Raw genomic sequence first — 15,041 nt, 5'->3', positions numbered from 1 at the left:
ATTTGGCCCTTGGCGGTTGGGTGTGGATGCGGTGGCCACGGGTGGGAATTTGGCATCCCGCCGGTTGTGTGAGTGTGTGTATGTGCTGGCACCTGAGCGGTAAAGTCCATCCGTCTCCTCACACCTCCCTCCCTCCCTATTCGCCCTGCCCGCCGCCGGCCGGCCATGGCGGTCCCGGCGGCCCCTCCTCCCTCCCGGCTCACGTGACTCGGCCGGCCGGCGACAGGGGAGGGGGGGGTTGGTGGCGGGGGGGTTGGGGCAGGTTGGGCCGTTGCCGTCTCTCTCTCTCTCTCTCTGTCCCTCCATCTCTCCACCCTCTCCCCCCTCGGGCCGGCCCCGCCCCCCTCCCCTGCCGGCCCCACATGGGTCTCCGTGTGGCCCGCGCGTGCGCCGCGGCCCCTGACCCATTGTTGTGCTGGGGGTGACGTCACGGGCCGGAGGGAGGGAGGAGGGAGGGGAGGAGGAGGAGGCGGCGGCGGCGGCGAAGGGAGCCCCCAACCGAAGAGCAGTTTTGCGCGGCTCCCTCAGCTCGGCGGCCGCCTCCGCGGTTCTCCCGGCTCGGCAGCGGCGCCCCCCCCTCCCCCCTCCCTCATCCCAGCCCCTTCTTTCCCCGCCTGCTGCTGAATGCAGGCGGCCGGCAGGAGAGCAGACAAAGAAGGTGGAGGGGGGAGGCAGGGGCAAGAGGCGGCGGCGGCGACGAAAGGCTTAGGAAGAGGAGGAGGAGGGAGAATTGAAATCCCGAACCGTGCCCGGGAGAGCAGCTGCTAGCTCCCTCCATTAGCCCTCTCCTCAGCCAGCCATGCCGAGCTCCGTTTACCAACCGGATGGGGGAGAGCCCGCCGCCGGTCCCCCTCACGGCCTGGGGATGCTCAACCCAAATCCCGGCCAGCAACAGCCGCCGCCGCCGCCGCCGCCGCCTTTAGACCAGATCCGAGAAGGGCAACCGCCCCAAGAACAAGAAGAGGCGGCGGCGGCGGCCGCCCTGAGATTTACCCTGGACCAGCTCTCCATCTTGGGGCTGGAGGAAGAGGAGGAGGTGGTAGAAGAGGAGGAAGAGGTGGTGGTGGAGGAGGTGGTGGTGGAGGAGGAGGTGGTAGTGGAGAAGGAAGACGAAGAGGAGAAGGAGGAAGGGGTAGTTAAAGTAGCCAGCGACCAGGAAGAGGTGGAGGATGGAGGACTGGAAGAAATAGGCGATGGGCCGGGGATGGAGAACCCTAGCGGAGTTACTGTCGGAGGGGGTGGGGTGATGGGGGGCCTGCCGTTGTTAGACTCAGATGCGAGCCCCTCCTCCAGCGCTACTACTCCTTCAGATGTGTTCAGCAACTTTCACCACCGCTCGCACCTGAGCCATCACTCCGTTCTGCCCGAACAGATGAACGTTATCGGGAGCAGAAAAAAGAGTGTGAACATGACCGAGTGTGTCCCCGTGCCCAGCTCAGAGCATGTAGCAGAGATTGTGGGAAGACAAGGTAAACCTCAGGTGCTTTCTTTGTGCCCTCTGCCTGTCCCTCCTTTTCTCGGGCACATTCCTCTCTCCCCCGGACTCTGCAGTGAGTGGTTTGTCAAAGAAATAGAAAAGTCTGGCGAGTTGCAACGGAAATAGAAATTCTCCATGAGGCACACAGATGAATTTTCACTGTGCTCCCGCTTAAGCGCTGGGTATAAATTGTCGTTCGTGTGTGTGGCCGGGTGTATGGTCTCCGATACGTCAGTGTGCCCGAGTGGCATAAGTTCATTTTATTTATATGTAAATATATATATTATGTAAAAATATAGATGATATATTGAATATCCTATATATGATAGATTGCATACCCTATATGTGATATATCGTATGTGGTGCATCGCACATCATATATAGGATATATATGTAAAAATATATATGATATATATCCTCGATACCTATGTGGAGATCTAGATATTTAGAGGGCTCTGGAGCTCGTCTTCACCTAGTCCAAGAGCTTAAATGCCTGCCACCGTCCCCTGCCAGGAGCATGTGGCCAGAGGTGTCCGCTTGTGTTGGACGGGCATGACAACACTGGGAAAAATGCGTGGCATATATTGTTTGACACTCCTGCCGACCGCCTGAACGGTTTTTCTGGTCCCTTAGAAAAATCCGAAAGAGTGCCCGGGCCCAACCCAGATTTGTATTTGGGTCAGTTTTTGGTCTTTGTTCCTTTGTGCCGTATGTGGAGCTAGAAACTTGTAACCAGAAGAACTCACCCCACTCCTACATCCCGCCCTCCCCCTCCTGCCCCCGTATCTGTATCTTATGCTTCTTTTCCAAGTATGCTTTTTTTTAAATGGTAAAATGAGCAAGTATTCGAGACTGCAGGCACTGGGGTTCAGAATGCAGCGAGCCCAGTGCACGGTGACAATATCTTTGCAACCGCACAGTTTTATATACAAAGTTTTCTTTTTATTTGACTTGGGTACACGCTGTATCTTGGAGGAAAAAAACGGAGTTTCTTTGCTTTGGGGGCGGGGCGGGGGGAGGTGGTTCAGTTTTTGTTCGGCGCACTCAGGAGGGTGATGTTGGTGCCACCCAGTTTGCAACTGATTAGCAATCGGTTCCCTCCATTTTTAGCTGGGGATAGGTGAAATCTTTCAGAGGGGATTTAGCTGGGAGAGGAAAAGGGAGAATTTCCGTCTCCAGAATCGGTTCACCGAAGTACCCCGGGGCACGCCCCAACTCGTACGGATAGATCGGCCCCGGGGGTGTTGTGAAGGGGGGGGGGCGCGAATGAAGGAGAGATGCATTTTTTCGAAGCCACCTAAAGGGGGGAAACTCCCCGGTGGCTTGCATTGAGGCTTGAAGGCTAGAGGCTCTTTTGGCGGGGAGAGAGGGCACCCAGCCCGAATGATGTAGGCGTGGGTGCTTCCTATGTGTGGAAGCGCCCCGGGAGCCCGTGCCTTTAGTTTGGGGGGCGCTGCCGCCGCCTCCCCCACCCTCCCTCTCTTTCTCTCTCACCCTCTCCCGCCCTCCTCCCACCTCCCGCCTTTCCTCCCTCCCTCCTCCCACTCTACCCTGAATCTTTCTCTTTGCCGCGGGTCCCCGGCAGGGTGAAGCCCTCGGGGGTGCGGATGTTAGAAAGAGGGGGTGTCTCCTTTTTTTTTTGCGTTCCCTCCCCCCCCCCCCCGAGGCTCGGACTGGAGTGGGCCTTTCCATTGTTGGCTGGAGCAGTGTGGCTGTCCCATTGTTCTCTTTGTTAGAGAGCCATGCTGTGATTAGCATGATGACATCAGGAGCTCGGCTCCCCATTGGAAGGCGGGGGCCGGGGCTCAGCCCACTCCAGCCGCACACTCGCCCATCTCCACCCCGCCGCCCTGCCTCAACTTTCTCTTGTCACCTCTATGTCTGGACCCCAGGCTGGGCCTGGAGAGTTGTCGTCGGCGCCGATTCGCGGGGCCCCGGGGGGGGAGGGTTGCGGGGGGGCGGCCCCGAGCCCTAGCCGGAGTCGAGGAAAGGGGTGGGGTCGAGCGGTAAGAGGGAGGAAACCTTTCGCGTTCGAGGCCCCGGGTTAACGGGGTCTGCTGACCCCGCAGAGCCCGACCACCACCCCCTCGCCTTTCCATCTACTCGTCGCTAATTCCAGAGTGGAGGATCGGGGGAGGGGGGCGCGGCTTTCTCAACAACTCGGGGGCCCCGTGGGATGTCTAGGCAAAATGGCCCGCTGCTTAGAAATCGATATGACAGTTTCGGGGTGAGAATGAGCGGTTGGAATGAAGGGCCGACCCCGGGGGCGGGACCTGCCCTGGCTGTGGTGAGATTCGGCGCACCCTCGACTTGGGCCACCTCCTGTCCTCCCGCTACCTTCGCCCCGGACTCTGGGGTATCCGAGAGATCATCTAGATCCCTTAGACTCCCAGTACGGTGCTGTGCGCACGGTCAGCGCTCAATAAATACGACGAATTAATGATCTCTGCCCCGCCCTGCCCGCCCGTGTTGAGGGCGCTCGGCCAGGCCTGCGGCCGGCCCTTGACCCGACCGGGGAAAGGGTGCAGAATTGGAAGGTGGGACTCATGAGTGTGGGAGGGGAGGGGGTTGTGGTCCCGAGTGGAGTGGCGACGCCCCCCACAGCCTCGCCCCTCTCTCCCCCCTACCCTCCCAACTCCTCCCGGAGCCCCATGAAGATGGCGGGGGCCTCTCTGGGGCCGTGATTCCGGACATTCCAGGCAGCTTCCCGCCAGGTGCGAAGGGAGAAGGAACAGCACAGAAGGCGAGACGGGCTCAGAACGGGAGCGGGTTGTGACCCGGGGCCCCGGCGGTCCCGCACCCTGAGCGGAACCATCGGATCCACCAGGGAAAGCGTCCGATCTCACGCTCTTCGAGGAGTTGAGGGGGAACGGCCACCCTACTCCCACTGTTGGGCTCTCCCTGGGCTCCTTAAGAAAGGAAGGGGCTCCTGGTGCCTCCCAGCCTCTAAGGAGGCTCCGCACACTTTGCCCTCTTCCCCCTCAGCCTGGACATTAGCATTTGCTCTCTTCTCTGCGTATTCTTTTGGGGGGGGGGGTGATACCTCTCTTGCTCTCTGGGAACCTGGTTCCGCCCATCAGTTGGCCTCGTGTCAGGAGGCCGGGCCAGATGGGGACAGGAGGCCCAGCTTGGGGTCGCTGATGTGCTTAGGGCACCCAGTTGTCTGGGTGGAGAAGGGGTCCGCCACCATAGAGAGGTGCATTCTGATGCCCACCTGGCTGTTAAACCCCCCTCCTGGGGTGAGTCGGAGCCTTTACAGGCCCCATCTTATCCCAGCTCCCTCCCACCATCTTCCCTCTCTTTTAGAGCTCGGCTGACTTTTCGTTCCTGTTGTTACGAGGGGTGAGGGGACTGTCTGGGAGGGGAGGGGGGCAAGGGACTGGAGGTTAGTCCCCTGCTGGCCATAAGGGCTTAGACTGACCTGCCCTTTCCTGGTTGCATAAGGGTCAGCATGGGTCAGGAGAAGGGGCTAAGTGAGAAGAAGCCTAGGGGCTTGACTAAGTGACCAGGGCAAGTCACTTAGGTTCTCGAGGCCTGTAAATGGGAAGAATAATCTGTGCCGCTTGTCTCACGAGGAACGGGGAGGCCCAGCAAATACGTCAACTAGAGTAGGGGCAGAGAGGGCTCTATGGCAGTCGTAAGGTAGGGTAGAAGTTGCTACAGGGCGAAGTTCCTGCCGGGATCCTCAGCCTGGCCTTCCCTCCCCGGCAGAAGCAAAGGCGAGCGTGAGAGTGGGCCTTCCACCTTTGCTTTTGGTCGGCCCCCTCCGGCCCTGTCTTCACAAGGCCTTCGCTGAGGGCATGACCCTGGGCGGGGGGGGGGATGGGCCTACGGGGGTTCGGTCCTCCCAGTCTTACTTAGCTCCCCAACTGCTCAGTGGGCAGGCAAGCTCACGCCCAGTGCTGGGTGCCCCCCAGAGTGAGAACAGGACCCAGTGGGTCTATCAGGGATTCAGAGCAGGTTGAGGCCCACACTCGTTGGGCGCTGGTGGACCAGGATCTGGGGGAAGGCATCCTGGAGGGATTCCCTCACGTTCCTAGTGAGCAAAGCTCCAGGCAGAGGCTCGATTTGGGGGGAGCCAATGTCCTTTTCACTTGGAGTGGAGGGGTGTGACTCGTGGGAGACAGGCAGTGTTGGGTTTTGAGGGAGAGGCCTCCGCGTGGCTCAGCTCCCCACTTGTGTGATTGTTCTTTATCGCAACGACGTCTCGTACGCCTCACGACTTTCTCCTCACGACGCCTCTGAGGTAGGAAGAGGTGAAGATTATCATCCCCATGTTACAGATGAGAATACCGAGGCCCAGAGAGGTTAAGCGGCGTGGCCTAGCGGAAGGAGCCTAGGAGTCAGGAGACTCGGGTTCTAAATCCCAGCTCTTTTGCTTGCCTGCTGTGTGTCCTCGGGCAAGTCACTTAATCGCTGTGCCCCCTCGGTTTCCTCATCTGTCAAATGGGGATCCCAGAGAGGTTAAGCAGTGTGGCCTAGTGGAAGGAGCCCGGGAGTCAGGAGACTCGGGTTCTAAATTCCAGCTCTTTCACTTGCCTGCTGTGTGTCCTCGGGCAAGTCACTTAACCGCTGTGCCCCCTCGGTTTCCTCATCTGTCAAATGGGGATTCAGTACCTGTTCTCCTTCCCCCGTAGTGGGACAGGGACTGCATCTGACCCGATTAACTCGTGTCTGCTGCAACGCTTAGTATAGCACCCAGTAAGCATGCCACCCACAGTTGTGTTGTCGTTATCATCATCGTCATTATTGTTATCATCAATCTGTGGCTTGCCGGGAGATTACAGCAGGCCCCTGGCAAAGGAAGGGCTAGAACCGAGAGCTCCCGACACTCCACTAGATCATGCTCTCTCCGTACCTTTGGTTCGCCCCGGCAAACAAGTGGCCTGAACCTCCACCCTCAGCCGGCCCCAAACTTCCACGTATTTCCAAATATTTCTGTTGGCCCATCCGCCGAGGAGGAGAGAGAAGGCTGATTCGGTTGGGATTCCTGGGGCCTACCCGGCACCGGGTGATGTCCGTATAAATGTCCCCATTATGATGTCCGTATAAATGTCCCCATTACCTCTAGAGGAAGCCCCCGGGGTCTGACACGCCTCAGCAAGGGCTTGTAATCAAAGGTCGTTTGCATTCGGTTTCTTTAATAACAACTCCAGGCACCTTTGTATCTCTCCACCACCGGTTTCTTAATCCTGGGTGGACTTCTCATTTCCAACTCACCACAAGTCCTGATCGATGGGATGGTTGAAATCTCTTCAATTTGCAGATGAGCAAACTGAGGCCCAGACAAGGGACGGGACTCGTCCTACGTCGTAAAGGGCAAGTTGGGGAGGGTCAGGGCTAGAATCGGACACCTGGGCTCCTCCACGCGTGCCGCTGCCTGCCCCTGCCCTGCCTCTGTGTGGATTTGGGTCCCGTTCAGCCTTTGAGTCTGGGTGCGAACACAAGTCTTGGGACTCTCACTCTCACACCTTCTGCCTGCCTCCTGTAGTTTGAAGGGTTTTGGACTGAGAGCCGGACCGGGCCTCTGGTAATTGCCCTCGGGGCAACTGAAAGAAAGAGCATCGGGCCCTCGCTGAGCTGCAGGACCGGAGGCTGGGAGGGTGAGCAATGTGTTTGTTCCACCTGAGTGGGAAAAGGAAATCTAAAAGGCGGTTGCACACGACTGTTGGGAAGAGCGGAATCTGGGGAAGAGGCAGGATAGACACAGGCAAGGACGTGGTGCGGAGGACGGGGTCGGGGAGGCAGCATGTGAGTCTGGAGGAAGGAGAAGCTTATCTCCAGCCCTGAGATCAGGACTGCAGTGTCCTGGGACAAACTGAGCCTCCTTTCCCTTTGGCATTCAGAGAGGGGGTTAGCGGGGTGTGCTCCACAAAGGCTACAACTCCATCACTCCTCCCCTGACCCATTTCTGCCGCCCTCTGCAATGTGGTCCCGAACCCCCAGCCAGGGTTTCCCTTTAACTCCCCTCAGGCGACAGCGTCGGCAGTGGCCCGAACCCAGACTTGGGAAAAGAAGCCCGCCCTTATTCCTGGGAGCTGACCGGGACCCTGGGCTAGAGGTGACTTCTTACCAATTCCCTGCCCCAGGTGCTTTAGCTCTGGGGAAATCGTTGACTGGAGCTAGAGGCTGTGGAGCCAGCGCTCAGGCCAAGCCCCAGGGCCTCGGAGGAGAGGTGATCTTATACCTGACCAAGCGCTTAAGTACAGTGTTGGGCAGATGGCAGGCGCTTGGGAAGTAGCACAATTATTCTTCTCCCTTTCCCTCTCCCTCTCCCTATTAGAACTGGGACATTGGTGGAAGAGCTCAGAGTTTCCGATCAGGGAGGCCTGCCCCGGAGGGTCAGTAGTCCCACGGCCTTGGCCAGGGTTGGAAAGACAATCCTTGCCGCGTGAGGTGCAAGAGGCGGGAGCCATGCCTCTTGACTGCTTGGATCTCTGGGCACTGAATCTGGGAATCGTCCAATTTCAAGCCGGAATGACAGGGATAGGAGACCCCCCACTAGAAGGCGGGGATCAGCTGGGCTGAGGGCGTGGCTGGAGCCGTTCAGCAGATCCCCAGAGCCTCGTGGTGTTTCTTTTTGAGGACCTTGAAAGTCCGAAGGAGGGTCCATGGGATACCAGGAGGAGCCTGGAAGCCCACCACCCTGGTAGCGAGCCCCTCATTCATGGTGCAGAAACTTGAATGCCACGTGCCCACCCTCCCCCAAACCCTCTGCAAGCCCCCGAGTTGGCAGCTGGGAATCAGACCCTCCTCAGATTGCCTGTAACTCAGCTGTTTGCTGGACCTCGGGTTTGGGGGAAGCCAGAAGCAGAGGGGCCCGGCGAAATGGGAGATCGAGCCCAGGGGCATAAATCTACCTGCCGAGGAGGGAGACGAAGCTTACACTTCCTCCTTGTACACCCTCAGGTCATTCCTAGACTAGCCTGCTCAGATGGAGTCCCAGGAACCACAGCATTTAAGGCCCATCCAGGGTACTGGCACAAGTTGGTAAGCACATGGTGGCCCCTTAGGGGATGCTGCTAGGACTCAGGGTGTTGGCAAGTTGGTTAGTTGGGGAAGGCTCGTTGCGTCTCTCTTGTTCCATGCAGCCTTCCCCTTGGCCCAGATTCTCAAAAGGCCAGCCTGCTTCCCAGTCAGTGCTGGAGGTGGGGAACCCAGTGTGGCGGGAAAATCCACCCCAGGCCCACATAGCTTGGAAAAGGCTGGTCGGGCCCGTGGGCATCCCACTGCCGATCAGGAGCTGGGCCCGGGCAAAGCCAATGTCTTGGCCCACTCCGGGACTCCTCCCTAAGGCTTCACTCAGGAGACACTTGGCCCGCCACGTCCTCCCCAATCCAGCCCTGCTTCCCCCGTGTTGTGCCCCCTCCTCCCGGAGAGTTTGAAACAGGAACAGGATTCCGCTTGTCTCCCCCATTAGACTGAAAGCCTCTTAAGGACAAGGATTGTATTTCACCCTTTTTCTGTTTGTCTCCAAGCACCTAATTGAGTGCTCTGCACCCAGTAGGGTTCAGTCAGTACAGCGGATGTAGGTGGTGGTGATGATGATGATGATTGTAGTGACTAGCCTCCAGAGGGGCAGTGGGATTGTGGGAATGAGCTAGATGACGATTTGTCCCTCGCTCTCCACAGAAATTAACAAGGCTTCCTGGAGCAGGGATGTTTGAGGGAGACCAAGGATGGAAGGCAGCTTATCGAACTGGAATGGGAGGATAGACTTCCCATGATCGGGTCCAGGTCCTCTGGCAACTGATCCAAGGTGACCAGGTGTTTTGGAGCTCAGGGTGGGGGCTAAAGAGAGAGAGCCAGAGCGACACTCCAGGCTGCCGGGATCACACCCTGATTTCTTCCCATTTAAGGTGGATGTCCGGCCATCTTAGTCCTCCAGCTCATTCTTGCCTCGTGGGCTGTCATGTCCATTAACCTGGACACTCCTGGTTTTCCCTGACCACCCAGTGCTGGGTTCAGCTTGAAACCTGATCACCTGAAGCCTGGCCCGGCGATTGGGTCCGGGGAGCTTCTGATTTCTCTTTCAAAGTAATGCCCAACGTGCCAACTCCTTAAAGTCCAGGCTCTTAAAATTCATCCATTTGGGGGCCTTTTCTTTTTATCGAAAGTAGCCTCTTCTTCCCGTTTGTGTACTATTTTCATAATCTTTTGGCACCTGCAAACGCTTTTGTGATGTCTGGAATCCATCATTTCTGGAGACTGCTGTTTGGAATCCATTATCCGAGGCAGTTCCCTGTTCTGTGGAGGTTCATTTCTTGCTTGATGCTTTAAGTTCCCCATGCCCCAGTAACATGAGTGGGATCCCGAAGGATTTTGAAAGCTGAGAAAATAACTAGGAAAAAACTGGGCCCTCCAAGGGTTGAGTCCAAAATGGTGGCAAGGGGACTGGCTGCCATTTTGAGTTTGGTCCTGTGGAGAACGTAGCAAAATCGGAAAACAAGAAGCGGAGCCTTACTTCCCCCATTGAAGGAGCTCTTTCCATCCTAAAGAGGAGCTTTTCAGAGAACGGGGACAGAGAAAGGAGCGGTCAACCCCTCCAAAGGGAAGGCATCCGAAATGGTGCGGTGTTCGTCTGCGGGGATGCCCTTTCTCCTCTCACCCACTACGCAGAGCCCTTTTGTTAAAAAAAAAAAAAAAACCACTGGCTTCCTGTTTATCATTGTAAAAAAATATTAACCATCAACCGGGTGCTGATGACCTGGAGGTATCCCTTTGTGGTGAGTTCCCCCACTTGGGGACCAAGAGGATTTTAGATCTGAGAGTAGACTTTGGCCTTGGATGGTGAAGTCCCAGAAGCTGGGGCTTGAGGCGAGACTGAAAAAAAGCCCAGAAATGGTGAGAAGCTTACTGGCCTCCTGGAAGCAGGCTTTAGAAGCAGGATCCCGAGGCGTGATCCCTGAATGGGAAATGAGGGGCAGGAGTTTCTGGATGTATTTGTCGTTGCCTTTCCACAGTCTGCCACAATATTCCATAGTTGCTCCCTCCCACCTAGGGCCCCTTAAGGCCTGTTAGGGGGCAGGGCGGCCCTGATTTCTAGCTCAGAAATCTGAGCCCTGGAGAAGTGGAGCAGGGAGGGGATTGGCCAGACTCGACCCTGGCTCCCGCCTTGGGTCTGAGCTGCATTTCTCTTCCACCAACTGTCATCACTTGGGGGTGCTGGCCAGTCCCGCCCCTGGTCAGACCACCAGACGTTTGACTTGGTCCTTGACAATTGGGAAATCATCTCCCCCCCACCCCCACCCCCCTTCGGACTTCGGACACCACTTGGCAGACCGGCGTGGGCTCGGCATGAACAGTGAGATAAAGTTTAGAAACGGAAGAGGAGGGTCTGAGGGCACCGGCCTCAGTAAGCTGTCCCACACCTTCCAGTTGAGATTTGCAGCCTCTCCCTCTCTGGGTGAAATTCGCCTCAGGATCTTCTGTGGTCAGGCCCTGGGGATTGGAGTTGGAGTCATCCCAGCACACATTTGAGACGGGGGAGGGGCGGGGGGAACGATAACAGACGGTCCAGGCGAGCTTCGACCCGTACGATTTGAGCCAACTGAGACGCCCTCTGCCCTCCAGGCAGAGAGGGAACCGCTAAAGGGAGCGAGCTAACTTGTGGCTTTGGTTGGTTGTTTTTTTGGGGGGGGTATTTGCTCTCTGTTTCTTTTTACTTGGCAGTTTGAACTTGGTGTCCGCTAGGCTTCCTCCATTAGATGGTGAGCCCCTTGCGGATGGGGACTGAGGTGGCGTGTTTCCTGGGGCCCAGGCTAGTGTTCTGTACCTGTTGGGCTCTGCATACAGGAGGCGTTGGTCAGTGCTGTTGATGATGATGTTGGCTGTGGTCAGGAGACATTGAATCTATGACCAGATGCAACCCCCAGTTGGAGGCTGTGGTGGGGATGGAGTGCAGGGGGATCATGATAATAAATGTGGTATTTAAGTGCTTACTGTGTGCCAGGCACTGTACTAAGCGCTGGGGTAGATGTGAGCAAATTGGGTTGGACACGGTCCCTGTCCCATGTGAGGCTCACAGTCTTCATCACCATTTTACAGATGAGGTCACTGAGGCCAAGAGAAGTTAAGTGACGTACCAAAGGTCACACAGCAGACAGGTGGCAGAGCCGGGTTTAGACCCCAGGTCCTTCTGACGCCCGGGCCCATGTTCTGTCCACTAACTAGGCCGTGCTGGGGGATGTTCAGGTGTGGGGATGGCCCCCTCAGGTTTGAGAAGAGGGAGCCAGTGGCCCGGATTTGATTTCTGCTCTCAGCCCAGTACCTGAGAGCAGGAGCCCCTGAGTTTCGGTGCGATTCTAGGCTCGGTCTGCATTTATCGGACCCTTGAGCATCCCAGACCCTGGAGCCCATCTAGGTTTGAGCACCCAGAGGAGGGGCCTGCAGGGCCGGGCTGGGCCTGGGATTTGAGGGTGAAAGCAGACTGTGGCCTTCTCTCCGTTGGGCAGGGAACTTGTCTGCCGACTCCGTTGTATTGTTCTCTCCCAAGCGCTTCGTCCAGTGCTCTGCACAGAGTAAGCGCTCAATAAATAGCAGTGATTGACTGATCCTCAGGGACTCACGTTTCTCCCCCTTTTTTCTTCTTTTCTTCGTCATCATCTTCCCATCCTCCCCCACCTCCTGCCCCGCATCCCCTCCCCCCCACCGTCTCCCTCGCCTTCTCCTTCCCCTCCTCCTCCTCCTCTTCCTCCTCCTTCTCTTCCTTCTCCTCCTCTTTCTCCTCCTCCTCCTCCTCCTCTTCCTCCTCTTTCTCCTTCCAGGATGCAAAATCAAAGCTCTGCGGGCCAAGACCAACACCTACATCAAGACCCCGGTGCGGGGGGAGGAACCCATCTTCATCGTGACAGGGAGGAAGGAGGATGTGGAGATGGCCAAGAGGGAGATCCTGTCAGCCGCTGAGCACTTCTCCATGATCCGGGCCTCCCGGAACAAGGGTGCCGGGCTGGCTGGGGCTGTGCCGGGCCCCCCCAACCTGCCAGGTCAGACCACCATCCAGGTGCGGGTGCCTTACCGGGTGGTGGGGCTGGTGGTGGGGCCCAAGGGAGCCACCATCAAGCGCATCCAGCAGCAGACCCACACCTACATCGTGACCCCGAGCCGGGACAAGGAGCCAGTGTTCGAAGTGACGGGCATGCCGGAGAACGTGGATCGGGCACGCGAGGAGATCGAGGCCCACATCACCATGCGGACGGGCGCCTTCATCGATGCCAGCACCGACAACGATTTCCACTCGAATGGCACCGACGTCTGCCTGGACCTTCTGGGCGGCCCGGCCAACCTCTGGGCCAAGGCGCCCAACCCCACCCGCCGCCCCTCCTCCGGCCTGCGCGGCGATGGCCTCGGCTCCCTCGGGGCCGGGGCTCCGGCGGAGGCCTTCTTCGGTGCCCACGCGCCGGCCCCAGAGACCGGCCCTGTCAGCCCCTACGGTTCTGCCGGCGGCAACTTCGCCTTCAGTGGGGAGAGCCAGCAGGCTCCGCCCCTGGGCCCCGAGGACTGTGATTTGGGCTTCGACTTCCTGGGCCTCGACCTGACCGCCCCGGCGACCATCTGGTCCCCCTTCGAACGCAGCAATCCCCTGCAGGCGTTCGGCGGCTGCCCCGCCGCCGGCTCCCAGCGGCGCAACAGCGGCCTGAGTGGCGCTGCCACCCCGCGCCACTCGCCCACCTTGCCCGAGCCCGGCATGGCCCTGGAGCACCCCCTGGCCCGGCGGATCCAGAGCGACCCAGTCAGCACCCTCTCCTGGCTGCCCACCCAGGGCTCGCTCTCCTCCTTCTCCAACAGCACCGGCTATTCCTCCTCTTCCTCCTCCTCCCTGCCGGGAAGCGTGTCAGCCGCCTCGGGCTCCCCCACCGATTCCAGCAGCTCGGAGGGGCCGCGCAAGATCTCCAGGGACTGTATGGTGTGCTATGAGAGCGAAGTCATTGCTGCCTTGGTCCCCTGCGGCCACAACCTCTTCTGCATGGAGTGTGCCATCCGCATCTGTGGCAGAGCTGAGCCCGAGTGTCCGGTCTGCCACACCCCCGTCACCCAGGCCATTCATATCTTTTCGTAGCTTAGGCGGGGGTAGTTGTCCAGCAGGCGGGAGGGACCGTAGGGAAGAGCGGGCGGTGAAGGGAGCGGGGGCCCCCTTCTCCTCTCTTGGGTCACCCCGACCTCGCCCCTCTCCTCCCCTCCCCTCCCAACCCCCCCAACTTTGAGAACTCCCAGGCTGCCTCGTTGTTCTGCCTTTTCACTGAACAACTCAGACCGGGGAAGGACCGCCAGCCTCAGATTGGGGTAGGGGGGCGGCAATGATGGGGGTGGCCGGGGGGCGGGGGGAAGAGAGAAGAGAGAGAGAGAAAAAAGATGGAGGAGGGGCGAGGGCGGTGGGAGTAGTTGGGGAAGCCGTGGGTGGGGGCCGGGCGGGGGGGACAAGGAGGGTGGGCGTGGGGTGTTAAATTGGGTTCTGAGGGAGGTGAAGGGAATCCAATGTTTACAGAATAGCTTTAACTCTTAACCCAGGTGTGGGGGCTGGGCCGAGACACTTTGGCTGTTCTACACTTCTTTCCAAATAACAGTATTCAGTTGAAAAGTTAAAATAAACAGAGAGAATGGTCCAATTGCACTTTTATTTAGGAGACACAAGGGTTGTCTTAATTTTTTTTTAAAGTTTTTTTTGTAACGTAGCATTGTTTTTGGTGTTTTTTGCAGGCAGTTCTCAGCGTGTGTGTGTGTGTGTGTATATATATATATATATATACATCTTCATTGAGATTTTTTTTGGGTAACAGTTTATTCTTTGTACTTGGTCAATGTGAAGACAGCCTGTCATGGGGTGGGAGGGACCAGGAGGGGAACGTTATCACCATGAAGGGTGGGAGGGGGGCGGGGGGTGGGGGGCTGCTTGGGGGTCAGAGGGGGTAATGCGTGCACACACACACACACAAAAACACACACACATTTCTACAGGATTTTTTTTTGTGGTTTGTGTTTGATTTTTTTAGGGTCCTTTTTTTTTTTTTTTTACCTCTTGTGTATATGTAGGGAATTTATAGAAAAATGTACTTTATTGAAAAATTTTAAGAACTAAAATATATTTTATTTTAAAGAAAACGGGCCTTTAACGTTACACAGCTAAAGTACTGATTATATATTTGCTGAGCTGACTTGATGGCTATGAAAATTGTATCAAGAGTTTTATTTTTTTGACTTCAAAGCCTTCTTAATAAAGTCTTTTTACTATATATGAAAATTCAGATTTGGTGTGGCGGAGGGCGGGAGGTATGGGCTAGCTTGGTACAGGGAGTGGCGGTGGGGAGAGAGGGTGGGAGACGGGCTGAGGCCTCTGATAAACTTGAGTCCCTCTGGCCCCAAGCCTGCCTGCAGTCTCTCTTGCTGGTTCTTCCCCTGGCCTCTCCTTTTTTCTGGGACTCCTCACTCTCCTCTCTCACCCTCAGGGAACTCACCCCCCCCCAGCCCCCTCCTGGCTTTAAAGAAAGACCCTCTCCATGAGCATCCACTGGGTGACTTCCAAATCTACCTTGCCAGGCCCAGCCTCTCACCTCCACTGCAATCTCAC

The 15,041-nt window shown here is 57.3% G+C and overlaps 1 protein-coding gene across 3 annotated transcripts; it reads left to right on the top strand.

Moving 5' to 3' along the window:
• Positions 1-453: 453 nt before the first annotated feature.
• MEX3D (mex-3 RNA binding family member D) lies at positions 454-14,093 on the top strand. Of its 3 annotated transcripts, none has more exons than XM_029052774.2 (4): positions 454-1,036; positions 1,373-1,469; positions 12,244-13,521; positions 13,985-14,093. In XM_029052774.2, exons 1-4 carry the CDS (start codon positions 800-802, stop codon positions 14,035-14,037), a joined length of 1,665 nt encoding a protein of 554 aa, XP_028908607.1. In that variant the 5' UTR covers positions 454-799; the 3' UTR covers positions 14,038-14,093. The 3 variants fall into 3 exon arrangements, with proteins under 3 accessions (XP_028908607.1, XP_028908606.1, XP_028908608.1); XM_029052773.2 differs by having other exon boundaries at positions 454-1,057; XM_029052775.2 differs by lacking the exon at positions 13,985-14,093 and having other exon boundaries at positions 12,244-13,778.
• The last annotated feature ends 948 nt before the right edge of the window (positions 14,094-15,041 follow it).

This window comes from Ornithorhynchus anatinus, chromosome X2 (genome assembly GCF_004115215.2).
Source record: "Ornithorhynchus anatinus isolate Pmale09 chromosome X2, mOrnAna1.pri.v4, whole genome shotgun sequence".
In the NCBI taxonomy this organism is placed as follows: domain Eukaryota; kingdom Metazoa; phylum Chordata; class Mammalia; order Monotremata; family Ornithorhynchidae; genus Ornithorhynchus; species Ornithorhynchus anatinus.
Note: the sequence above shows the minus strand (reverse complement) of the source record. Positions and strands in the feature narration are given on the sequence as shown.

What these genes read in the sequence shown, in the direction of transcription:
- MEX3D (XM_029052773.2), top strand. Translation starts at nt 800, where the DNA reads ATGCCGAGCTCCGTTTACCAACCGGATGGGGGAGAGCCCGCCGCCGGT. An exon ending in TGGTAGAAGAGGAGGAAGAG is followed by an intron (nt 1,058 to 1,372) that starts GTGGTGGTGGAG and finishes CTGCCCGAACAG; the next exon opens with ATGAACGTTATCGGGAGCAG. An exon ending in AGAGATTGTGGGAAGACAAG is followed by an intron (nt 1,470 to 12,243) that starts GTAAACCTCAGG and finishes TTCTCCTTCCAG; the next exon opens with GATGCAAAATCAAAGCTCTG.